Raw genomic sequence first — 25,937 nt, forward strand, 5'->3', positions numbered from 1 at the left:
CGATTCACCATTCTCTTGTCCAGTTTTTCTTTCATTAGATGTGATTTTCCCCCTTTCATTCACACAGAGATTTTTTTCAAGAAAAGCAGCTGTTCTACAGTGGACCCAAGAGCAAGAAAATTTTAGTGAGTTACCAAAGATAAAGGAGAGAGAAATTTGTTACATGTGAAAAGCACTGATGATGTGGTTGAATTAAATTGTATTTGTGTCTCTGGGACTGCCCTTGATTTGCCAAAATCTTATTGCCATGGTATTTCTATAGGTTACATAAAAATGTATTTAGTTATTCAACAGATATTTCTTGAGTGCCTACTATGTCCAAGCAGTGTTCTAAGATCTGGGTATACAGTATAAGCAAAAGAGACAAAAATCCCTTTTCTCAGCTGAAGGGGAGACAGAGGATTTAAAAGTAAACATACACCCTGTAAGTAATGATGAGTGAGTGCTTGGAATAAAATTAAGAGTAAAGGAATGGAGAATGATGACGGTGCTATTTAGATAAGGTGGCCTCAGGAGACTTTTACAATAAGATAATTGATTTAAACCGAGTTCAGTAAGAATTTGGAGTGTGTATTTAGGAAGTCCCTGGCAAACTTTGCCACATCTTGGCTGTGTGACCTTGCTCCCAGTGACTAACTTCTCTGAGCCCAGCCTGTAAAATTCAGAGAGGATGCGGAAAATGCATTTGTAAATAATAGTGATTATTGCAGTTTATGAACACAACTTTATTACATTATGAATTTTATGAATGTAATAATAACTTCCCCATGCACCAAGGAAAAAATATTCCAATCTGCTGAGGGGGTTCTTGGTACAGTTCCCGGCATGTATAATTAGCGATGGAATTTCGGACCCCGCCACTGAGCAGACATTCCCCTGATTCTGCGAATTCAGAAAGTGCATGATCGCTCACTAGCTTCAGTTCCCTCATCTATAAATTGGAGATAACGGTAGTGCTGACCACCTCGGGTTTTTTGTTGATGTTGTTAAACTAACATTTATTGAGCCACATTGAACCATGTGCCAGGGACGGTCCTAAACAATGGATATGTATTCATTAATTTAATCTCTAACAACCCAGTAAACCAAATACGATTTTTTAAACAACATTTTATAATATAACCGAGGAAACTAAGGCACAGAGGAGTAAAATCTAGAGTCCCCACAGCTAGGATTCCAACCCAGACAACTAGGCTCCCGAGCGTGAAAATACTGTAAAGCGCTTACCCCCATGCTTAATATATCAAGCATATACTTAAAGAGCTCAATATATCTTTACAGTAGTGGTTGTTATCAGTTCAAGCCCGGGGCTGCTCCAGAATTTCTCCTTAGGAAGAACGTTAGGTAACCAGTTTGTTGTAAGAGGAAGCTAGGGGGTGCTTGCATAGCAACCATAGTTTACTGCATTTCAACCATAATGCTTATTTAAACTTGGGAGAGGAATCGGTGGTTCCCCCCCCGCCCTTTGAGGCAGATGGTTTCTTCCGTTCTCCCGGATGGTTTAGGTTACGCGCTCGGGAGTCACAAAGCGCGGGGTCACGTGGGCGGGCCGGTGCGCTTTGTGACGCCGCAGGCCCCGCCCTTCGTCCCGCCTATGAGAGCACGTCAGGCCCGCCCCGCGCGCGCCGCCCGTGCAATCCCTGCTTAAGAGACCCCGGAGTGGGGCGCTCGTCCGAAGCCAGGCCGCGTCCGCCATAGTGGTTGGCTTGGAGGTGTCGCCGGCACCTGGCGAGAACCCGAGAGCGGCAGGGGGGGCGAAACAAAAAGGGAGCCGGCGGAGCCCTCGCCGTTGCCCGGCGGTTTCCGGGCCTAATCTTTCGGTACTGGGCCGAAAGGCGACGGAAGCGAAAGGCGAGAGAAGCGCGGAGCACTCGGCGAGAGGAAGCGTCAGGGAGCCTCGGCGGTGTCGCCAGGGTCAGCCGAAGCCCCCCGGCTGCTGGCTGGGGCCCGGGGTGGTGAGGAGGCGCTGCAAGGCCTAGCCGAGGCCTAGTACCGGCTTTGTGTCTGAGGCGGCGTTGGCGGCGGCGGCGGCGGGGGGGAGGCGGAGCTGGGGGCGGCCTGCGGGAAGGCCTCTCCTCCGCCGACCGCGCGTTTCGGCCTAGGCCGCGGGGCCGCCCGTGGCCTCCGGGGAGCAGGCGAAAGGGGTCTGTGTGTGGTGGGGGCCTGGGCCTGGGGCAGCCGACGCCGGTCGTCCGGAAGCCAGGAGGAGGCGAGAGGCCGCTCGTGGACTCCGGGCCTAGGCCCTCTCCCCTCAACCTTCTCCCGGGGCCTGGGTCACCCCCGTCCACGGAGAGAGAGACCAACCGGGAGGTGCGGCCGCGCTATGGACCCCTGACCCCGCGGGGTCGCTCGGACTTTAACGTGTGGACTGACCGCTACTGACTGCACCGCCTGCCCCCGTCTCCTGCCGGCCCTTAGCATGAGCGAGGGGGACCCAGCGGGGTGACATTGTGCCCGTTGGCGGATTCTCACTTGCCCCCTGCCCCGTCCTCGTCCTCCTCCTCCCACATGAAGCGATTTTGAATATCCGGGGGGGGGGGGTGTTCTGGATTATTGTTTTTACGAACCCCCGCTTGTGGCTGGGGGGGTTATTTAATCTGAGGCCTTAGGGTCCTTCGGTGTCTCTTGAGTGTTCTGTGTGTGTACATATTTTGCTCTTAAGTTTATAAATATACATACATTGAGCGTGTCCACGTCTCCTCGCTGAACCTTAGGAATCCTTTGGCACCATGTCCTGTGTGCATTATAAATTTTCCTCTAAACTCAACTATGATACCGTCACCTTTGATGGGCTCCACATCTCCCTTTGCGATTTAAAGAAGCAGATTATGGGGAGAGAGAAGCTGAAAGCTGCCGACTGCGACCTGCAGATCACCAACGCGCAGACGAAAGAAGGTAAGAGCCACAGGGGCTCCAGATCCTCGCTGGTGGAAGAGAGATGCTGGTGGTGAGGTGCCTGGCAGGAGACTAACCGCCATGATGTCTCTTGTGGGACTGTTCGTTCAAACACTTCGGGGACGACTTTCATTGATAGCCAAGGGTTGCAGCAGTCGGCCCTGAAGTTTGACTTATTTGATTTCTACGTACTTGGATCATCTGGAACAGGCTGATCCCCAGTCGTGCAAAGTCTGATGATTCCTCCCAAATGATTTTTTAAAACGAGGATTTCCGTGGCACAGGATGGGGGTGTTGTCCAGGTTCTCTGAGTGCTTGCCCTGGGGCGTTTTCTAACCTGTTTTTCTTCAGAAGGAGGGGAGGAGCGCATAAGCCAGGCTGCTTATTTGTTAAAGCAGCACTAGAGATACTTTTCTAACTTTCTAACCTAACCACGTTTGGGGGTTTAATGGCAAATTCTATGTTCTCTTCTCCCTCTCCTGATTTATTTAGTTAGTTTTAAATTTTGGAGTTGCCTGCGTTGTGGTGAAGGATCCTCACTTTAATGTTGTAGAGGATTTAATCCAGCCAGTCTTTAATGTTGGAATTGCTTTTGGAACTTGGTATATTCCGGTGTGACCACTTTTGTCTTGTGTGTGAATTCCAGAATTAGTAATGCAGTAATTAGGTAGTTGAACTCTTAGTTCATCACATTACTCTCAAACTTCAGCAATTTCGTAAAGATCAAAAGTACAGGTTTTTCTTTTTTTTTTGAATAGTAATTGCTAGACTTTATATGATTATGTTGATACTAGGATACTGAAAAATAGTCGGCTGCTACCATATGAGTAGCTTATTTATAGAAGCCACTCATTGGAATCTTTAAGTTCTTTCTCCTTTTTAAAAGCATTTTATACTATATTGAGAATGTAGCATAGGTATGAGAATGAGACAAAATGGCCTTTTCAGATTCTGCCTTTGAGCTTGTTTTGGTTTCTTTTTCGCATTACTGTAATGCTGATGTGTAGTTTTTAGTAGGTTAGTCTTTTGAGTTTTACTGATGGGATGAGAAGTAAAGTGAAGTGCTAGTTAGGGTATTTCATTGATCACTACATTTGGCTTAAGGTGGAACATGGGTTCTTTTAGTTGAAATTTGGGGGGGGCCCACATCTAGCATATAGTTTGGTAGGTAGAGTAACTCTTGTCATGTACAAGAGCTGTTTTCCATTTATCAGTACATCCAGACATAACTGTGTTAAGAAACTACTACTGGCATATCACAACTCAAAAATACTCAATAAGGAAGAACTTTATATACTCACTTGATAACACGTGAAAGAATAGTCTCCACTTCCCCCCACCCACTTTTTTCAGTGTATCAGACCTAAGGGACACTTCATGTGAGGCTTTAGTAATTGTAATTATGTGGGAAAATTATTGGGGATCATGAACAGTTGAGAAACAGCTTTTAAAAATATTATTCAAGAAAATACCTTAAAGAAGATATTCTTTAAGGCCACAAAAGCATCCCTTAAGCATTATAGTCACGCTTAACAGAACAGATGGATTTACACGAATTTTAGGCCATCTTTGTATGTTAGTGATACTTAAAGAATGAGAGGAAAGAAAATATAAATGAAATTAGAGAATATTAAGGCAATTTTAATCACATACTACGCAATTTCATATTTTACTGGAGTATAACAGGATTTAATCATTTAAGGCTAGACTTTGTCCATCTTTTCCACCTAATAATTGATAACAGCTTTGTTAAACTGGAGTAAATTATTGTTGATGGAATTCTTGTCCATGAATTTAAGAGTTTTGTCATGCGTTGTTTTTTTTTTCTAAGCCAGGAAATTATATGATACGTTATTTTTACAAACGCTGAAATCAGGGAAGTGCTTTGCCCAGCAGCATATTTTTTATGTATTTGTGAACTGTCATTATTGGAGAAAGCTTTGCTATTAGATTGGTTAAGAGAAGAGAAAATTTGCATCTTATGCAGTCCTCAAATTAGGAGAGAAAAAAGATATCTAGGCACTTAATGAGTTTTATGACAAATAGCATCCAGTGTCACAAGGTAGCTGAGTAAGAATGCCACTTGGTTTTACCACCATCCAGTGAATTAAAGAGGATGGAATAAATATAGCTTCCTAGTTAGGAGATTGCCTAGGAAAGAATGCCAAACTGGATCACTTTCGTTTGTTTGAATTAATATTTCTATCATGTTTCTATAAAACATTCCTTACAGTTTTGGAAATCTGTCCATGTTTAGGACTCTTACATCTTAATTAGACTAAAATGCTTGGATCAGAATTTCATGTTTTAGATTTAAGAATTCTTCTTTATTTCTAGACTGTATTTCAAAATGAATCTCAGATTATCTTTTTTAATGTTTTTCCTGAATAAACTTGTTTTCCTAATTTTCTGCTTATTTGCAATCCCCCTCCAAAAAAAAACGCACACACACACACAACAAAACAACTTTTATCCTGAACTTAGTGTGAAAGATTTGGAAGCTGAGGATGAAGTATTTTCAAGACTGTTTCTCCATTTCTTAAATTCATCTTGTTTTTCATTTCATCCATAGTCTTCATGTTTTTGGATCCGAAATGACAGTGTTGCATAGAAAGGGTCTTTTGAAGTTAACAGACTACTTATTAAGGAGGTATTTAAAGGGTAAGAAATCATCAGTGTAACTCAGATACTTTAAAAGGTCAATTAGAAAGCATGTGGCATCAGGGCACCAGACTTCAAGCTTGACAGAGCACTGTGTTGATCAAATGAATAAGTTGGATTGGAGAGCTCATGAACATATTTGCTATTTGTTCCCACAGTGAACTCTTTTGAGGGTTGTTACATAGGTAGAAGCTTAACTGTCCTGTGTTTGACACCAAGTTTTGGTTCCAGAATTTTTAAAAGATACCCCATCTCCCCTGCTCCCAGTTTTTCTTACTCAGATCTTGCTTGGAATTTGGGACTATCCTGAACTATCCAAAAGATAATGATGGTAGTCTTACATTGGTATGTGAAATCTAGGAAATTGCATCACTCTAATTGGATACTTGTGAAGATACAGCTTACTACCTCAAATATACTGAAAAGAGCCCTTTCCTGAACACTTTAGTTTATAACAGGAAATAGTAATAGTGTGATTAAAAATAATAGAGCTGATACATATATAAAAGCTTAAAATGCTTACATATGTGATAAACTTAAAATAATTAGAACAGTGGTAGTCAGCCCCTAGGTGCTGAGTAACATTAGTGAATCAGGTAAACTCAGTAATCTTAAAAGAGTGAACCCTGATACCTGATTGTGTGATTAAGGGAGATGGGTACATTTTTATATCTGTCTCCCTGTAGTGGATTATTTTTCTTTTTGGTAATTTTACAAATTCCTTTCATAGCAAATCTTTTTTTTTTTTAACCATAGTTGAATTCATTGGTCCAGCTTCTTTTTTAATTTCGTTCTTAGAAAAGTATTGCAAGCAATAGTCCAAAGAGTAGAAAAATTCTTCCTCCCTGTTTGTCTTCTGAGAAAGTGACATCCTTGTTCATCCAGTTGCTTAAGCCAGGAACCCAGGAATTCATACCTGATTCCTCTTTCACCTTCATCTCTGCCCCCGCATCCATCCGAAAGCCTTCGTTCTACCTCAAAACACTCTGACTCGATTTCTCTGTCACATTCCAGAACAGATCATTATTCTCTCTTACCTAAACTACGCAGCAATCTTCATATTAGTCACCCTGTTTCTATTCTTGTTCCCATGCAGGTTCATTCTCCACTTAGATACCAGAGTTATCTTTGTTTTTTAATATTGTTTTTAGAATTGTCATCATTTTTATTTAAAATCCTTCAGTGGCTTCCTGTTGTACTTAGAAACAAGATATGAATCAGGATATATAATGTGTACCTTTCTACCTGTATTTCAAGTCATTCTTTCATTTTCATCAGCTCTTCTGGCCTTTTTGTGTCATTTTTTCGCATGCTTTTCCCTCTATCTGAAACATTCTTTGTCCGGTGTTTTTGCACATCTTGCTGGCTTCTTAGTCTCACATGTCAGTTCCTCAGAGGGGCCTTCCTTGAATCAACATACTATCCAAAGTTGCATCCACTTTTAATTCTTTATTACAAAGCCCTTTATTCTGTATTTGAAATGTGTCATATTTTAATTTTTTACTGTGTCTTACCCAGTAATACTGTGTTTAGGGCCTAGGAGAGAGAGAATGTTTGCATTCTAAATAACAGCTTTTTCTCATATAGTTCAGATGTTCTGCATTACTGGCTAAATAGAGAATGACTTAGTCTTTCTGAGATTTGGGGTTCCACAAAAGTAGAGGTGCCAGAGCCAAGAACCTGCTGATACTATTGGGTGTCCTTTTAAGAGAAACCCCTTATGGCTTTGGATATTTGTTCTGACAATTTCAGTAATCTAGATGTAAGGAGCATGTAGTTACTAATGCTCCTTTATATTTAAGATCATTTCACGTAACGTTTATGTCTGGTTGAAGTTTTCTGTTTCTTGAGGACTATGAATTATCCAAATCCCAAATAGAAATTCAAATCTTTATTTTTTTATTTACAGAATATACTGATGATAATGCTCTAATTCCTAAGAATTCATCTGTAATTGTTAGAAGAATTCCTATTGGAGGTGTTAAATCTACAAGCAAGACATACGTTATGTAAGTATTTATTAAATCCCATGTTTAAGTTCTCAAAATAGACTTTTTTTGTGAGAAAGAACAAGTATATTTTAGAACTGAACTCATTACTTTACCCTAATAAGTATGTCTTCTTAATCCTTAAAATTGTGAGGATGAGTTTGTTTTTTCCTGATTTCTTCCCCCAGCTAACTTAACCTCTAGTTAGGAGTAAGAACTAATTAGAAAGATTTTTTGCTCTGTATAGGTAATATTTACAAAGACAAGAAAGTGATGTTCAAATTAGTGAATAAATATTTCTGAACCCTTCTTTGGTTTTTATTTGCCTGTACACTTTTTCCCCCTACCATTTTTTCACTACAGAAATGTATATTAAGTGTCTTAAGAGATCTGTCCTAAATGTTGTGTCAGCATCAAGAGTATTCAGTAATGCTAACATTTGTTCCTAATCAGTACGGGGCTTTTGTTGGGAAGCAACCACAGACACTGGAATCAGGCTTAGGTTTGACTCCATTTACTACTTCCCACCAGTTGTGTGAAGTTGTATTTGGATAAGTTACCTAAAGTCTGTGACTCAGATTCCTCAAAATAAAATAGGGATATGAGTATTTAACTCCAGGGAGTTGTAGGAATTAAATAGTGCCTGGCACATGGTAAATGCCCTTTATTGGAGTAAGAATGTGGTAATATCTTAGGAGTGGTCTAGAGCTTAAGAAATTCACTAAAGGGGCAGGATTAAAACTTTGTATCTAACTTTCTCTGCTTTCTTGAAATTTCAATGGTGATAACAATTAAAATATGTGAAAAGAGTAGCAACTTGAGCTATTTAAAGCATAGAGATTTTTACCTTACTTGAAATTCTGGCAAATTCTGCTTTTGGTCAATGAAACATTCTGGAATTTGCCAGTCCTAGGAAATGGAATGTGTTCTTGGAATTGAGGGAAAATAGTCATTTCCTGGAGCTTTACCTCATGTGGACAAGTTTTCTAAGAATATTCTCATTAGTTTAGTGTAAAGTTATATTCCATACGTTAACGTTTGGAGGTTCTTTTGTGTAATATCTTCTGTATAGCAACAACTTAAAAAGCTGAATACTTTTTTTTTCCTGTAAATACCAAGTGAACTATGTGCCTTTTACTTTACATAATTTTGAGACATTGTAAGAGAAGAATTAATTCCTAGAATCTAGTGTGAAGTTATTCCTTAATTTACCAAGTGCTTTTTAAAAATAGCAAGCATTCGATTTCAGTAGATTTTTTTGATATTCAGAGACTTTGAGGAGAGAATTGTTCAGAGTATCAATATTAGGGAAAATAGTTGCCCCTTAAAGAATTAAATGTGAATTCACTATGTATATGATTTCCTTTGTAATATACTTGCCTCGTGAAGTGCCTTTGAATTTGTTGAGCAAATACTAGTAAATTAAAACTTCATTTTTATCTCAGGACTTCCAAATCATGCACAAATTTAGAAACTCCATTCATACGCTGTCTGACATTTCTTTGTAGTCAGGATAGCGTAAACTTAAAACTAAAACTAAGCCTTTAAAGGCTGTATTTTAGCAACTTGACTCTTGTCCCCTTTTCTGTGTGGACTTTTAAAGGAATTTCTCCTTGAGCTTATTTGTGTATGTATTTTAAAAATCAAGTTGTTCAGGTCTCCATAACCAACTTATTTAACTTATTCTTTTAACCAAAATACTCTGTCAGACTGTTGATTTTTTTGGAACTTAGAATTCTTATTTAGTCTTTGGTCATTGTCTTGAGACTTTTAAAAAATTAAACTGCCAACCTTTCTGGATTTCAAATTTAGTTTTTGGAGCACAGCAATTTCTCAGGGATCCAAATTTAAAAATGTTAACAACAGTGGTCTTGCTTTAAGGAAATCCGATGTATGAAAATTCACGTCTGTACCTATTAAGAAACTGAGGAATAATGTTGTTCAATCTATTAAGAAATAATGGCAAAGTTTCTTAAATAACAAAATCCTCATACTACCTTTCAGAAAACATTTATTGTATAAGTGGCAAGATACACATCTATTCTAGAATTCCCCAGTATGGATTTTTTTTTTTTAAAACCAGAAATGCATCTTAAACTGTTCAAAGATAGTAAAGATTAATCAAGGTAGTGTGTTTATTACTTCTGAAATTGGCTGTTTTAAAATCTTTATGCCAAGGAAAAATTGTGTTCCTAAAAATGTGTGATTAGAGAGATGTTTTTATCACAAAAATTCATTAATAGCTACTCACAGAGAGCTAATGCTGATTTTCTTTTTGTCGTTTTAGAAGTCGAACTGAACCAGTGATGGGAACTTCAAAAGCAGTATGTAAAAACACAATCTCACACTTTTTCTACACATTGCTTTTACCTTTATAATGTAGCAGTGAAGTAAATCATTTTAGAACTTAATATCCAACTGATCATAGTACATATTGTAAATAAAATGTATTTGATTACAGCTCAGTTGAATATGGATATATGTGGCATAACTTGCACACTTTATTTTGTAGAAATGGGTAGTTTGTGCCCAGAAAACACTGTTTCATATTAAATATGATAGCATTCTTCCTGTATGACGCTGTGTTGTACAGTTAATGTATGATCTTTTTTTAGATCATGTAGGTTTTACACTAATGAACATGGTAACATGTTCTACATCTGTCTGTCTATAGTTAGTATTTTGTATGTATGTACAGGCTGTTGTGTGCTTTTTGTTTCTTGCAATAAAAAATGTTTGGAGTGTATATTTTGCCATTTTCACGTTGTATCACTTAGTTTTTCTTTTTTTGGTTTTTGGTTTTTTTTGGTTTTTGGTTTTTTTTCTGCCTGATTGATGGCTTTGAAAAATGCATTAGCAACATCCAAAGCATATATTTAAGGTTTGATTCTTTCTCCAGTTTCAGACACGTCATAGAAAAGAGCTTTCCAGAGACCATTGATGCAGCTTTTATTATTTACTTTTGCTTTATTTGGCAATTTTGAGCTCCTATTCTTTGTTTATATCTGTACTGTAAAGTGAAACCTGGAATTGGGCCCCCTACAAGTATATCAGTGTCTCGTCGATGATTTTGATGATTTTATACAATTGAGTACACCGTTCTCAAGTTTTAACAGAGGTCTTCTACTTCTCTAGTCTGCTCAGTTGTCCAAATTAAAATATTTCCTGTTTCTCATAAGATATTAAAATGCTGCATTAATTGTAAGCCAGCTGAAAGCTGTAGCTTATCAAAGGTAACTCCCCTTAACCAGGGTAACATCTTAACCTTAAGTATGACACCATTTTGACTTTGAGCTTTTAAGTGAAAGGTAGCAGCATTCCTAAGTTGTGGGGTGAAACATCCGTTTCAGAACAGAGATCTGTAGTAATTGGGTTCTGTAAACTTGATGGTGCTCTCAACATGACTGCTCAGGCTTGATTTGTACACAATACAAGATGTCTGAAATCTTCACGTAGAATTTAAGGGTATTGCTTGCTGTTTCAACTTTATCCTTTTAAAATGCTACTGATCTTTTAATTGTGTATCAGGCATTTCACTAACCTTGGATCATTGGATCTTAAACATGATAACATAGAATATCTGAACTTTGGACTTGTTCTCTATAAAGTATATGGCCTTTAGTTCTCATGGAACTAAATGTAGTGATTCAAAAATCAGAACTCTTAGTGTTTGGGGTTTTTTTTTTTCCCCTCTTTGGGGTATATGGGTTTTTTTGGGGGGGGTGGTTAAAGCGTAATGCTGTAAAGACTGTCCACAGTTTCTGTTTTGCTGGTGATTGGTTTAAAACTGATTTTTATGTATCCAAATGCTAGCACAAATCAGATTGACTATACTGGTGACTGTAGTAGTTAATGTAACACATTTTGTATAAAGTACATTTTATATAGTATTTAAACTAATTCAGATGAAGTTTTATTTCTTGAAAACAATTATTTCCTTTTTGTTTATTAGCATGTGTATAAACACAGATCACATGTTCATAAATAAAGTTAACATTCTTTTAGCCTTGTGTGTTCCCTGGCATGTCTGTATTACACTTACAAGAAGCAGTTTATTTTATGCTTATTTAGGTTTCTCTTTTCTTTCTTCTTTTTTAAAAAAATAACTTTAAAAGTGGCTTTGATTTTTAGGTAGAATAATTTTAAGTGGAGATGTTAAGTAACTTAATATCCCCATCATTTATTTGCTTGGGGTACACTTGCTGACATTTAAGATTTGAGAGAATATATTCATAAAGTGTAATTAGTGCCCATCTTAGGAGACTTATGTGCATTGTGCAAATTCACAAAAGCCAATTAAGACAGAATCACTAAACCAGATTTTTAAATTCTAATTAGTAAAAGTAAATGTATGTACACTTTTGATAATTTAAGCCAGCTCTAATCAAGGATGACTGCTTCTATCTATATTCCACAACTTTTGTTTGTAGTCATCCTTCTATGTTGGTACTCCAAAGCTGCGGGTTCTTCCTGCTTACATTTTGTAAGATCCTTTAATTTCAAGCAAATATAGTTGGCATAAAAGATTTCAGATTCTTGCTTCCAGATGCAAGACCACAAATTAGGTGTGAGAATGTGGGTTAATTTTGATGTCTATGGTGTGCATTAATCAGTGTTTTTGGAGACTATTTTTTTTAAGTAGCGTTTTTTTTAAAATCTGCAAGTTACTGTATTTATTGATGTTTAGTACGTATAAATTCCTAGTTTCTAAAGCATTTCTTGTCAGCATTTTACACTTATTTCTTAGTACCTTGCTATATGTAGAAAACAATTGGATGCCTTTCTAAATTTGTGGTAAATTTGACTTGTGAATTATAAGGTATTAAAGTGTTATAGGGATTATTTGGTGGAAAAAGATGATTTAGATGCTGTTGAATATCTGAAACCACTTTTAACCAGATAAATATACACTACTAATAACAAGTTGGCAGAAATCTAAAAGAAACGATAGGAAGGCCCAGCATAATAACAAAAAGACAGCTATATCTTAAGAGTGGGAAGAACAAAAAAATGTTAGTTTTTTCCAGCAATAAAAAAAGGTGATATAACTGATTGCTTTCTTTCTAAGGAAATGATCAGTATGCATATTCTAGACAATAATAGGCTATTTTTAAAGGCTGTTAATTTCATGGATTGACAGCAGTTTGTTCAGTCCTTGTTTCTTAAAATTCAGGTAATTCCTGGTTGATATATCAATAAAATGTTACCCTCTTCAAAATAGATTGAATAGGTCAGAATTTGTTCTGGATAAAAATAGTCTATTTATGTGTTCTTTCAATTTTTCTTTTTTAAATTTACCTCCTGAGATACTCGTTCTTTAAAGAAAGAACACTTCAAAGCTGCACGAGAGTGAGAACCCACTGGTGGGTTATATGGCTAGGAATGTATGTGGGATTAGTGCATTATGGACTCTGTAGTCCCTCAATGTGGAGCTAAGAACCTTTTGTTTAAATAAACATCCCAGTAATAATATCCATCAAACTAACATTTAAAACTCTTAAGATATTTATAAGATGTATTTTAAATTTAGCCAACATCAGTTTTGTTTCCATTTGTTGAATTACTGCTGTGGTGGGCATTGGGCTAAGAACTTCATATCGAAACTGATTACATTTCTGTTTGGGGCTCTAAGTCATGCTGCTTTTATTTTAATACTCTCAGTTCTCTGGAATACCTGAAAAATACATGATGAAGACTCACTTTTTTTTCTTTGATGCAGACAACTTGTTACATTCTCTCCATTTTAAAGAAGAGTTCTGACCAATAATGCATGAGAAATTTATAACATGTCGAATAAGCGGCCCACTTACTGCATAGGAAGCTAATAATGTTTTCATTTTGGTGCACTTGTAGGGAAATCATATCTTTAGAGTTAGAGGCTGAAGGTGTGTGCATACACACATACATAAACATTTTTTTAAACTGATATTAACATATTCAGGGGGACAATAAGAAGTTTTAAATGTCACATTTGAAAAAAAATGTTTTTTAAAGCCCTTTTATATCCATGTTTAATACTTGCTCTGTTTGATTAAATTAACTTTCTTTTCTCTGCATATTAAAGTCCATTCTGTAACTGCTCTGTTTGCCCTGCCCCGGGGTACCTTTTGTTTCCCTTTATTTGGCTTAACATCTTTGCCCTGATAAAGCTGTGGTTTCTTTGGCAAGATTAGCTATTGTTACTCTTTGTATGGGAGAATAAATGAACTTATTCAGACTGAGCAGTACATACTCAAAGAAGAAAAAGTAGCAATTATCTGGAACCTGTTTTATTAAAGCAATTATCTGAGCCTTTAAAGAGCTGCTTGTTTTTACAGTGTTATATAATGGCATTACGGGAAAGTTCGAAAGATTTCTTATTCTCTCTTCTAGTGTACATTGTCTTGAGCATTATCAAATTTAGAGACCATTGATAGACATGGGACTCTTTCTTAGTATTAAACCACCACTCTGAACAGGTTTCCTATGTGATATAGTGTTCTTTACCCTGTTTTCTCATTGTAATTGAGTCCCTATCAACAGTTAGCCTTTATTTACTGTATGTGGGATGTGTGGAGAAGGATAAGTGGGGTGAGTTACATTTCAGCTTTAAAACAAGATAACATTCTTTAGAAAACGTCTAAGAAAAATGCCCAGTATTTGAACATTAAGTGGCAGTAGGGACTAAATGATCACTTTCAGATGTTTTCAGTGTGGAACTTGAATGTGTGTTTAATTTTTTGTGAACAGATTGATGACTCTTCTGCGTCTATTTCTCTGGCCCAGCTTACAAAGGTATATATATATATATATATATTCTTGAAAATATAAATCTTTTTCTAACATCGTATTTTTTTGTTGTTGTTTAATGTGGAACAGTGTTTTAAGAGGGGTTGGGGGAGGAGATATTTTGCAGACACATTGTACGTACTATTACTATCCTGTAAAGAGTAGTTGCTGTTTTGAGAAGATAGGGGGAGTATTTTGCAATCAGCTTCACCATAATGTTGGAGTATTGTTCATCTTCAAGACAGAAGAAACACATGAAGCTACACTTATTCGCTTTTTTCCCCTCATACATTTTGTTTAATTATACATTGGAAACTAGCAAATTTCTGGAGGAATTCCCTGGTTTTGGCTGTAAATTATGTGGACTTTACGCAGCCAAAATAGAAGCTTTCCTTTACATGGACGATTGCGTGGTTATTTCTTGAATATTTGAATTGATCCCTTGAAGGTCAACATTTTAAATGTGATACAATTGTTTCTTTATGCTATAGACTTGTAGTCTGTCTGCATTAGAAAAAGTTTTAAACAACCTAATTTGTTTGAACACAGACTACATGAATTGTGTAAATGTATAAAGTTGTTTGCAGGAATATACCAATGTGTATGTTTGGCAGAGGGGAAAATTGTTACCTCCTGAAATCATTGTATATGCCATGTTTTGCGATAAGATTGCTTGCAATTTTCTGCTCAACAATGTGTACCTTTTGTTTGGGAAAGCACTAGTGATGGATTAATTTTTAAAACAACAGACTTAGTTTGCAAATTGTGCCTTTAGGGGAAAAAAGGCAAATATTACAGATCAGGCAGATTTTTGAGGGCCAAGAAGGAAGTTTTCCAGTTTTCCGAAAATCGTTTTTTCCCTATCAGAAATGTAAAACCAAATTTAGCAACCGAGGTTAATGAGTTAGATGAGTTTTCCATTAGTGCTGTCCCTATCTTGTCTTTGGCTTTGTTATAGGTTTTGTCCTTATCCCCTAGAATGTATCCCCCAAAATGTCCTAGTAACAAATACAGCTTTTTAAGTTCCTGTTGTGGGAAAAGTAAACATTAAAGTTGATGATTCTAAAACATGAAGTGGGCTAAAACCAATCTCTATAATTTTTTAATGCAAAGTGGTTTAGCATAGAGTTAACATCTTTAGCAATTTATAGTTCACTGTTTTAATTCATGTGTACTGTAAGGACCATATTTGAGTTTTGGTCTATTCCTACCATTGTTTCTTTGTGGGAAGCAGTTGCGGAGTTTTGGAGGTTTGGGGGATTTTTTTTTTTTTTTTTAAACTATCTGTAAGTTACTGTTTGGGTTCAAACAAATTAGTTGTTCAACATCTGTAATCCAGTTTTCTGTAAATGTTGCTGTTGTTTTAAGCTCTGTTAATGTTAAGCATTCTTTGTATATAAAATTACAATAAAGTGTTAAAACTGGTTGCTTGTTTTGTGGATGAATGTAAAGCTAAAACCTAATGAATGGCTGATATGAGTGCTAGATGCTTGAAGATTCAAGTTATTAGGACTCACTCCCTTAGACCCTGCTTATATCTAGACTATTGTATGTAATACCTTAAAGTTCATAAATCTTTGGAGAGTTGGATTTAAAATTTGAATGCTCAGTGCATGTGCTTTGCACTTAGTTTGAAATTTGACACCACTACCTAAAGAGCCTTCTGACTTGTAGTATCTGCTGCATAATATGTTCAGTTGTTCTACCCCCAACCCTACCTCCAAGTTATATGCTTGACATTTGATGCTTAATGCTGTGACACTTGAACTGTTTTTAAGACTTAAAAACATCAAGTGTTTCTCTCCTAGCTTAATCTCAGTTTTTAACTCTTAGAAGAGTAGTGTGCAAATCTTAAATGTAAGGTACAAACAGGGTCTAAGGTTTGAGTGCCCCCAGAAAGACTTTCTTCAGCACCATAGACACCCAAACATCATGTAATGACCTAATGAACTCCCAGTGCGTCTTCTAGGTTATACTTGTAAATAACTGTTTTTATGCAAGATTGGATACTGCTCTTTACAGGATGAGTGGTGTTGTCTTTGGCTGTGTGGTCTTAAATGTGTTTCTAATGTGTGTGTCAAATAATTACCTGTTAAACAGACTGCCAATCTGGCTGAAGCCAATGCTTCTGAAGAAGATAAAATTAAAGCAATGATGTCGCAATCTGGCCATGAATACGACCCAGTCAAGTAAGTTCATAAATACTTTAAACTAATAGGTACTTTGGGGTGGGGTCTCCCCCCCATATCAAAAGCATTTTTTTCAACTCTTTGTGTACATGTAATTTTTTTTTCCCCTTTCAGTTACATGAAGAAACCTCTAGGTCCACCACCTCCATCTTATACTTGTTTCCGTTGTGGTAAACCTGGCCATTATATTAAGAATTGCCCAACAAATGGGGTAAGTTCAAAGTAGAAACTATGATACACCTTATTTTTCTTAAAATCTTTTCTTAGCCATATTATTTTTCTTGGTAAATACTGCCTTCTCTATTAAAACGGCAAATGAGCATAGCTTTTAGAGCCAAACTGCCAGGCTTCAAATCTTGACACTGCCACTGAGTGAGCAAGTTACTTGATTTCTCCAAGCCTGTTATTTCTTCTCTGTGAAATGGAGGTAATAATAGTACTTACCTCACATGGCTGTTGTGAGGATTAAATGAGATCATATATGATAGCACTGCGTGTTAGCTAATATTAAATAAAGGTAACTGCTTTTTCTCTTCCTCCTCTCTCCTTTCCCATACATATAGGATAAGAACTTTGAATCTGGTCCTAGGATTAAAAAGAGCACTGGAATTCCCAGAAGTTTTATGATGGAGGTGAAAGATCCTAACATGAAAGGTGCAATGCTTACCAACACTGGAAAATATGCAATACCAACTATAGATGCGTAAGTATTCAAATTAGGAATGATCTATGGAGACTACAGTCAGTCCAGGTGATAGTGTTTTATTTAATCTTGGGCTTGTAAGTTGGCTACTTGGATTCCTTATGAACGTTGTATACCAAGACTTAGTCTCCACATGTTGCATTTCTGTGTTAAGAATGAGAGGCTGCAGTCTGCTCCATTTAAAGCAAATTTAAAATGGATTTGGGGGTTTTTTTGCTGCCAGTGAGTGCCACTTCCCTTGTGATCTTCTAATTTTTCTTTTTCTGTCATTCCCTGCTTTCTTCTTCATTCACATACATACTCCCACATAGTCTTATATGCTGTTTGCATCCTTTAAAAGAACAAGACAAGTATCTTAAACTTTCTGAGAAGCAGGACGGTTAAGAATAAAAGTTCTGCAATATATCAAGGCAAATTTAAGTGCCAAGATTAAAGGAAATGCTGAGGTATCTTGAATAATTTTGGATGTACTGTGTGAGTCTTAAGATTCTGAAGTGTGGTTTATTTTATAAACCATTAGTTCAGATCGGCTATAGCTCTATAAGCTATACCTTAATGCTTATTTTTAATGTGTTTTCAGATTTTATTTTATGAGCCAATTTTTAATGAAATGAATAGACAGTAAACCTAGAGGCATAGTTCAACTAGGTAACTTCCCATTTTATATGCTTTTATTAATACATTTAATTACCTTTTTGATTACCATCAACAGTTGTAAAGTCTCACAATATAAAACACAATATTAAGTGTTCTTTGGAATATGGTTCGCTAACTTAATCGTGCATAAGAATCTCTTACAAAAGTGTGTTAAATAACCTAGGTACCCTGCCCCGCCCCCAGGGATTATATGATGAGACTCTGAGTCTGCATTTTTTAACAAGTCCTCAAGGAGATTATGAGTTTAGGGGATCCTTAGGGCATACCTTGAGAAACATCAATTTAGAGAGTAGATGTCCATGTTCTTAGTGACAAAATGTATATTAAGAACAGTTTTCCTCAGCTTCATGCTATATTGTCAGATGTGGTGAGCAGGTAAGGATGATGAAAATGGCTATGCTTACAGAATGATACTGAAAAAAGATTGTTTTTGAGTAGGTAAATACATTGTTTTTGAGTAAATACATTGTTGTAGTTCACAGATGAGAATTAATGTTTTCCTAAACTCCCAACCTTACTCACTTTCTCAACTTCACTCCCATCTATTTTTTATCAGTCTACCATCCTGTGTTTTTGTGGTTCATCTTAGAGCAATTTGTTGTTACGCTGTTTCTAATTCAGACATTTCATACATGATCCCGAACAGCTTTAGGTTGAAATTGATGACTTTTACAGACACAATTTAAGAGCAGACGGCTACATATTAATATAATATGTAGATATTAAAGTATTTAAATAGAAATTTGTGTTGGAAAAGTTAACATCACCTGTGAACCCCTACTAATAATTAACTTCATTGCTTTTGAATACTGAAATACAAAAGCCCATCTGTGCCAAACACACAGCAAATACTGGGGAAAATGGGAACCCAAATATTTTAAATGAAACTTTCACCTTCTCCACTAACACCACTGATAAGCAACTTAGACTCTTCTTCTGTTTCTTTTTCTATCCTCTCTTCTCCTCTTTTTTTTTTTTTTCTTTTCTCTCTTTTGGGCAGTGGGAGACTCCTCTTTCACAAATTGGGAACAATGGGGCATAAGCAAATTGATACATATTTCTGGAATCGTGGTGATGTCTATGGAGCAACTGCAACACAAATAACACACCTAAGGTACCCTGCTCTGTCCAGATGAGATTCTTTCATTTTAGCATTTGAGATGAACACACTCTGTTCCTGAATGAAACAGAAAGGATTTCTCTGGGAATTCCTGTGTTTTACAAATGTGCCTGATTACAAAGATGAGGGTGTTGGAAGCACTGGTGATAAGTCTGAGAATAGAATATTTTGGTTTTTTATTTTTAGTATATTTAATACCCAACATTTCTGCAAAGTACATTTCTACGAAAAATGGACCTCCAAATATCTAATGAGGTGTTCCTTTAAATTTTTTACACATATTTTTAATATTTAAGTCATGAATATTTCTTAATTGACTATAAATAGATTAATCTCTCTTAAAATGTTAAGTATAGTAGACCATTGTTTTGAAGTCTAATTCTGGCTATTAATTACTGGTGTGATTAGTGACATATTTCCCTTGAATTATCCCCCTTAATTGTGTAATGTCAGTTCCAATTTTAGTTTCCCATATTGTGGTATTCACATTAGTACCTTCACAAGTTTTGGGGACTGTTAGACTATGGAGGAAGAAAAAACAATTTTTTCCCCCAAGAAACATGGTAGTACAGAAAATAGTGATTAGGGTGTTGTCATAGCTTAAGCTCAAATCCCGTCTCTGCCACCCATATAAATATAACTTTGTGGCACTGATTGTGTCGCTTTACTTCTCTGGCTCTCAGTTCTTAGTTACAGATTCTACAGAACTTAGTTACAGTTCTTAGTTACAGATTCTAAGATCCTTTTAGCCACTTTCATAGCATTTTTTTTCTTTTTTGTTATACTTGTTTAGGATTTTGTTTTATATCTTTTTGTTCGGGGAGGATGTTCATAACTGCTCCCTTATTTTGGGAGGTACACAATTATATAAACTGATTTGACATTGTACTGAATGATAAGTACCCATTATGGTATAGTAGAATATATAAATTTTTTTGGAAATACTTTGCCTTAACAATGTTAAAACACTAAAACTTTCTTTTACAGAGAAGCATATGCAATTGGGAAAAAAGAAAAACCACCTTTTTTACCAGAGGAACCATCATCATCTTCAGAAGAAGATGATCCTATCCCAGATGAATTGTTGTGTCTCATCTGCAAAGATATTATGACTGATGCTGTTGTCATTCCATGCTGTGGAAATAGTTATTGTGATGAATGTAAGAAATGTTGAATCTTTGACAATACATAATTTAGAGTATGTGTATTTCCTTGGAAAGGCTGTTAGCAATATTGTATATTTTAATAATATGAATTATTGATAAATTAATCAATGAGCATTTAATAACTTTTTGTTGCTACTTTTTTTAAAAAAAAAACAACCTCCTTGTCCTTTTAAATATTAGAATTGACCACATTCTTTATCTTCATCCAGGTGACTTTACTGAGGTTTTATAAAATGTAGGATTTTTATTTCCTCTGTGTTTTAAATGGTATACAGAAATTTAAAAGCCTTTTGGGCTTTAGATATTCTAGAAGTACTTTTAAATGATATCTAAGTCCCTTTCTAGGAATGTGAAAAATAGCTTATTCTAAAATTCTTAAGTGTGATTGAGAACTACTCTGTAAAGATATTACCCAACATTTGCCAGGGCGTTACTTGTGAATCATTTATATTCTATTAGCACTTGCTTTTTTTCTGCCACTTATCTTAAGTTTGTCCCTTCTTACATCATCTGAAAATTTCATTGCTCAGTCCTGCTCTGGTCTTCATCATTTCTTAAGATAGTTTGGGGGGACTTCCCTGGCAGTCCAGTGGTTAGGATTCCACACTTCTACTGCAGAGGACGCAGGTTTGATCCCTGGTTGCACGGCCACAAAATAAAGGTAGTTTTGGAATACAGATCTTTTTTATGGGCCCTCTTCAGTGAAGACCAAAGTCAAGAAGAGGTCACTTAAAAGTTGTTTCAGAGTGTGTCTTGAATTTAACAGACCACTTATGATTGGATTTTTTGCAACACTGAAGCATAGTCAGTGCATCTATAATTTAGTGTTGGTTCTTACCTGCTGGGCTATAGATGTCTCTGATTTCCTTGCCTGAATAGTGCTTCTGTTATTTATAATGCCCTTTTCTAGTGATGCTTTTTTTCTTAGCACCACATACCTTGTGGGATCTTAGTTCCCCTACCAGGGATTGAACCCGGGCCCTCAGCAGTGAAAGTGCGGAGTCCTAACCACTGGACCACCAGGGAATTCCCAAGTGATGCTTTTTTAAAAGCCCTATATTAGCCATATAATGTTTTTGTCTCTTTCTAGACTATTTCTTTTCTTTTTTTTTTCCCTATAATATTCCGATTACTAGCTAAACAAAGAGAATGGTATTTGGGAAAGAGCATCTTTTCTCTCAGTTTAAATGTTTGTTTAGCTTATATCCATTACTTCTGTTTTTAAGATAGAGATTAGAGCAGAGGAGTGCTATCAGGCGAGAAATTTTACTTTTAAATTTCTTAATCTAAGAATAGAAATGGTTAGTGATGTGTGCTTGAAAAACAGTAATGTAACTGAACACATGTAAACTGTCTTTTTAATTCATTCAGTAAAAACTGGGTTCCTAACTATGCTTTTGTTAATATTTAAAATCTTATACATAGGTATAAGGACAGCTCTCTTGGAATCAGATGAACATACATGTCCAACATGTCATCAGAATGATGTCTCTCCTGATGCTTTAATTGCCAATAAGTTCTTACGACAGGTAGCTATATTTGTATCACTTTTTATGAAAAATTAAAAAAAATCTTTTAATTGATTTAACCATACTTGAGTAAATACTACATTACATTTTTCTGCATTTTTATGATTGGTGTCTGTAGGCTGTTAATAACTTCAAAAATGAAACTGGTTATACGAAAAGACTAAGAAAACAGTTACCTCCACCCCCACCCCAACTACCACCTCCAAGACCACTCATTCAACGGAACCTACAACCTCTGATGAGATCTCCAATATCAAGACAACAAGATCCTCTGATGATTCCAGTGACATCATCAACTCACCCGGCTCCATCCATATCTTCATTAACCTCTAATCAGTCTTCCTTGGCCTCTCCTGTGCCTGGAAATCCATCTTCTACCCCAGCCCCTGTACCTGATATAACTGCAACAGTCTCCATATCAGTCCACTCAGAAAAATCAGATGGACCTTTTCGGTAAGTCGATGTATTTCTCGCTGTTAGGAAACAAGTGAGATCAGTGATGTAGTTTTTTTTTATTGTATATTGCTTTAACAGTTGTTTTAGTGACCTTCAGTCTGTTGCATCCCACTGTGCTCAGTAAGGTGGATGACTTGTAAGAAATGACCTAGTCTTTGGGAATTCACTGGCAGTCCAGTGGTTAGGACTTGGCACTTGCACAGCTGGGGCCCAGGTTCGATCCCTGGTTGGGGAGCTAAGATCCCACAAGCCACGCGATACAGCCAAATTTAAAAAAAAAAAACAAAAAAGAAAGAAATGGCTAAGTTTTACTGGAGGAACAGACAAATGAAGGAGATTCATTTGCAAATTATTAAGCATCCCAAGGTCAAAAACTATATACATTGCCAGCAAGTCACATTAAATGTTGAATAATATCCCATGACAGCTCTGCAGTTCACAAGAGGGAGAGGTCACTTACGGTCACCTCTTATGGTGTTATTAGAAAACAGTAGATTTGAGCAGAACTAAGAACAATTTGGATAAATAGAGAAAGAGGGGATGAAATACTGGTAGAAGTAGAGAGGTCAAGAAATAATTGTTTTGGAGCATAATTATGTAGGAGAGTAGTGAAAACTCACTTAAATCCTACCACTCCTGAAATGAAAGGGACCTTTATAGTCCAATGGCTCATAAAGCTTAAAAAATCAACCAGCTTTTAAAAAATAGATGCCAGGGGTTTGTTCCCAGAAACAAAATCTTTAGGAGTAGGACCTTTACAAGTATATTTAAGAAATCCCTGCAAAGTATTATATATAGGATGGATAAACAAGGTCCTGCTGTATAGCACAGGGAACTGTATATTCAATATCATGTAATAAACCATAATGGAAATGAATGTGAAAAAGGATGTATATATATGTATAACTGAATCATTTTGCTGTACAGCAGAAATTAACATTATAAATCAGCTATACTTGAATAAAATAAAAAATTTTTTTAAATCCCACTTAACCTATTTCAGCCTTTTATTTGATTGATAGTGGGAATAAGGCCCAGAGAGTTCATTGACTTATCTAAGGTTACCCTTTTGATTTAGTGGTAGAGGTGGAAGTAGAATTTACTCTTAATCCTTTATTTATTTATTTTGTCTCTCAAGTTTTTTTTTTTTAGCTTTACTAGTCTTAAAACTGAACCAGGGCTTCCCTGGTGGCGCAGTGGTTGAGAGTCCGCCTGCCGATGCAGGGGACACGGGTTCGTGCCCCGGTCTGGGAGGATCCCACATGCCGCGGAGCGGCTGGGCCCGTGAGCCATGGCCGCTGAGCCTGCGCGTCCGGAGCCTGTCCTCCGCGACGGGAGAGGCCACAACAGTGAGAGGCCCGCGTAACGCATAAAAAAAAAAAAAAAAAAAAAAAAAAAAAAAAAAACTGAACCAATTTCTGTCATATCTATCATAGATTGTACTTTTTTTTTTTTTTTTTGCGGTACGCGGGCCCCTCACCGCCGCAGCCCCTCCCATTGCGAAGCACAGGCCCCGGGCGTGCAAGCCCAGCGGCCATGGCCCACGGGCCCAGCTGCTCTGTGGCACACGGGATCCTCCCGGACCAGGGCACGAACCCACGTCCCCTGCATCGGCAGGCGGACCCCCAGCCACTGCGCCACCAGGGAAGCCCGATTGTACTTCTTAAGGAGGCTTCTTCATTTTACATTTCACTTACATACGAAGAACTCTTCAAAAGTCCAGTCCTCTCTCACTTTCCCCAGAAGTTTTCATCATCTTTGATGTAACTCATCTTAATGCAAGTGTGATGGATGAACAGTAACACGATATGATTTTTACTCTTTATTTTCCTTTGATAATTTTTACTCATTACATGCAGAAGTAAACTTTATAATCCTATTATCACAGATTATGTATTCCCGAAATAAGAATATTTGTGTAATGCAGACATTTCCTTCAGGTCTATTATTTTTCAAACTTTGCAAGTATTATATTTAGAGGCCTCTTAAATATGACTCAGATCCTTGTAACATGGAATTTTTTTCAAAAATATGGAAAATATTGCCTATTTTTTTCCAGTTTTATCGAGAAATAATTGACATACATCACTGTATAAGTTTAAGGCATACAGTACAGTGATTTGACTTACATATATTGTGAAATAATTACCACAGTAGGTTCAGCTGACATCTGTCTTCTCATGTGTAAATACAATAAAAAGGAAAAAAAATTCTTTTCCCTTGTGATGAGAACTCAGGATCTATGCTCTCTTAACAGCTTTCCTGTATACCATACAGCTGCGTTAGCTATAGTCATCATGTTGTACATTACGTCTCAAGTACTTATTTATCTTATATAACTGGAAGTTTGTAACTTTAATCCTCCATTTCTGGTGACTTTTTAATGTTTTGTAAATTATATTATGATCTAGGGATTCTGATAATAAAATACTGCCAGCTGCAGCGCTTGCATCTGAACATTCAAAGGGAGCCTCTTCAATTGCAATTACTGCCCTTATGGAAGAGAAGGTAAGTTTCACTGGCTTTTAAAGATTTTTTTATTATTATTATTACAGTAGAGTTTTTTGTTTTGTTTTTTTAACTATACCTTTTTGGTTTTTTCCTAAAGGGTTACCAGGTGCCTGTACTTGGAACCCCATCTTTGCTTGGACAGTCATTATTGCATGGACAATTGATCCCCACAACTGGTGAGTAAAATCATTTTGGTTTGAACTTTTTTCCTTAAAAAATAATTTTAACTTTATTTAACCTGTAATTTTATATTTACTTATTGGTTTTGTTTATTTTTGTTTCCAAGGTCCAGTAAGAATAAACACTGCTCGTCCAGGTGGTGGTCGACCAGGTTGGGAACAGTAAGTATATGTCTCAAATAATCTTCAGATGATTGCTTTCAAACCGGATGATGGAAATTACAATCTCAGCAGTGTGTGCTGAGTGTCTTTTACTGTGAACTCCTCTTGTATATGCCATGTTAACACAGTTTTTATGTAAAATGTCACAAATTCAAGACTATATGAAGAATTCTTCTTAAAAAATTAGTAATTCTTTTCTATAATAATAAAATGTAAATCCTTTTTACTTTTATGACTTAACAAATGGTGATCTTGGCAGAATCTCAGTTAATGAACAGATAAGAATTACCTGAAAGAATATTTTAAATACTGAATCAGTTATTATGCTGGTAGATTAAACTTCCCTCTTTAATTTGGATGTTTTTGATTTGAGTAAATAAACACATAATAAGATTAAAGTCTGTCAAACACAAAATTTCTCATTTTGACTAGCTATGTTAATGAAATTTTATTGCATATTAAAATCTGTAGGGTGTGGGAGACACTGCTTTGTGAATGATCCCTGGTGTTCTCCTTACTGCTGCAAGTAATAAGTCCTTCCGTCTCCCAGAAGAAAAAAACAAAAAATTCTTTAGGGTATGATTTTCTACCCTGGAGTACTAAGAACTTTGATCTTCTATAGGATGTTCTATGGCATTAAAAATCAGATTTATTTATTGTTTTTATATAATTATTTTTGTTTATGTGACCCATATAAATGGGCTCATATATTTATGTAAACTGGCTTATATTCTAAAACTTTAATCTTTTTGTTTGAAAGATAAACCAAACTTCTTATAGAAAAAGTATGTTAGTTGAGAGACTAGCAGAATATATCAGTAGAAAGAACACGGGATTTGGAGACAGACCTGGGTTTGAGTCCCATCTCCTGCATTTGCTAGCTATGTGAGAAGGGTATGTGATTCTACTTCTCAGCCTCCATTGCCTCATCTGTAGAATTGGAATGGTGCTAC

At 36.5% G+C, this 25,937-nt stretch overlaps 1 protein-coding gene across 2 annotated transcripts in view; it reads left to right on the plus strand.

Moving 5' to 3' along the window:
- Window positions 1-1,656: 1,656 nt before the first annotated feature.
- RBBP6 (RB binding protein 6, ubiquitin ligase) overlaps window positions 1,657-25,937 on the plus strand; it is a 32,430-nt gene continuing 8,149 nt past the window's right edge. The window contains exons 1-13 of one of the 2 annotated variants that reach the window (XM_032604513.1): window positions 1,657-2,895; window positions 7,466-7,565; window positions 9,832-9,868; window positions 14,274-14,318; window positions 16,413-16,501; window positions 16,616-16,712; window positions 17,065-17,204; window positions 19,969-20,141; window positions 21,573-21,676; window positions 21,795-22,129; window positions 24,544-24,640; window positions 24,741-24,819; window positions 24,930-24,984. In XM_032604513.1, coding sequence (XP_032460404.1) covers window positions 2,730-2,895; window positions 7,466-7,565; window positions 9,832-9,868; window positions 14,274-14,318; window positions 16,413-16,501; window positions 16,616-16,712; window positions 17,065-17,204; window positions 19,969-20,141; window positions 21,573-21,676; window positions 21,795-22,129; window positions 24,544-24,640; window positions 24,741-24,819; window positions 24,930-24,984 — 1,517 coding nt within the window. In that variant the 5' untranslated portion in view covers window positions 1,657-2,729. The remainder of the gene's footprint in view (window positions 2,896-7,465; window positions 7,566-9,831; window positions 9,869-14,273; window positions 14,319-16,412; window positions 16,502-16,615; window positions 16,713-17,064; window positions 17,205-19,968; window positions 20,142-21,572; window positions 21,677-21,794; window positions 22,130-24,543; window positions 24,641-24,740; window positions 24,820-24,929; window positions 24,985-25,937) is intronic. The other variant, XM_032604514.1, reaches the window with a different exon arrangement.

Source organism: Phocoena sinus, chromosome 15 (assembly GCF_008692025.1).
Source record: "Phocoena sinus isolate mPhoSin1 chromosome 15, mPhoSin1.pri, whole genome shotgun sequence".
NCBI lineage: Eukaryota > Metazoa > Chordata > Mammalia > Artiodactyla > Phocoenidae > Phocoena > Phocoena sinus.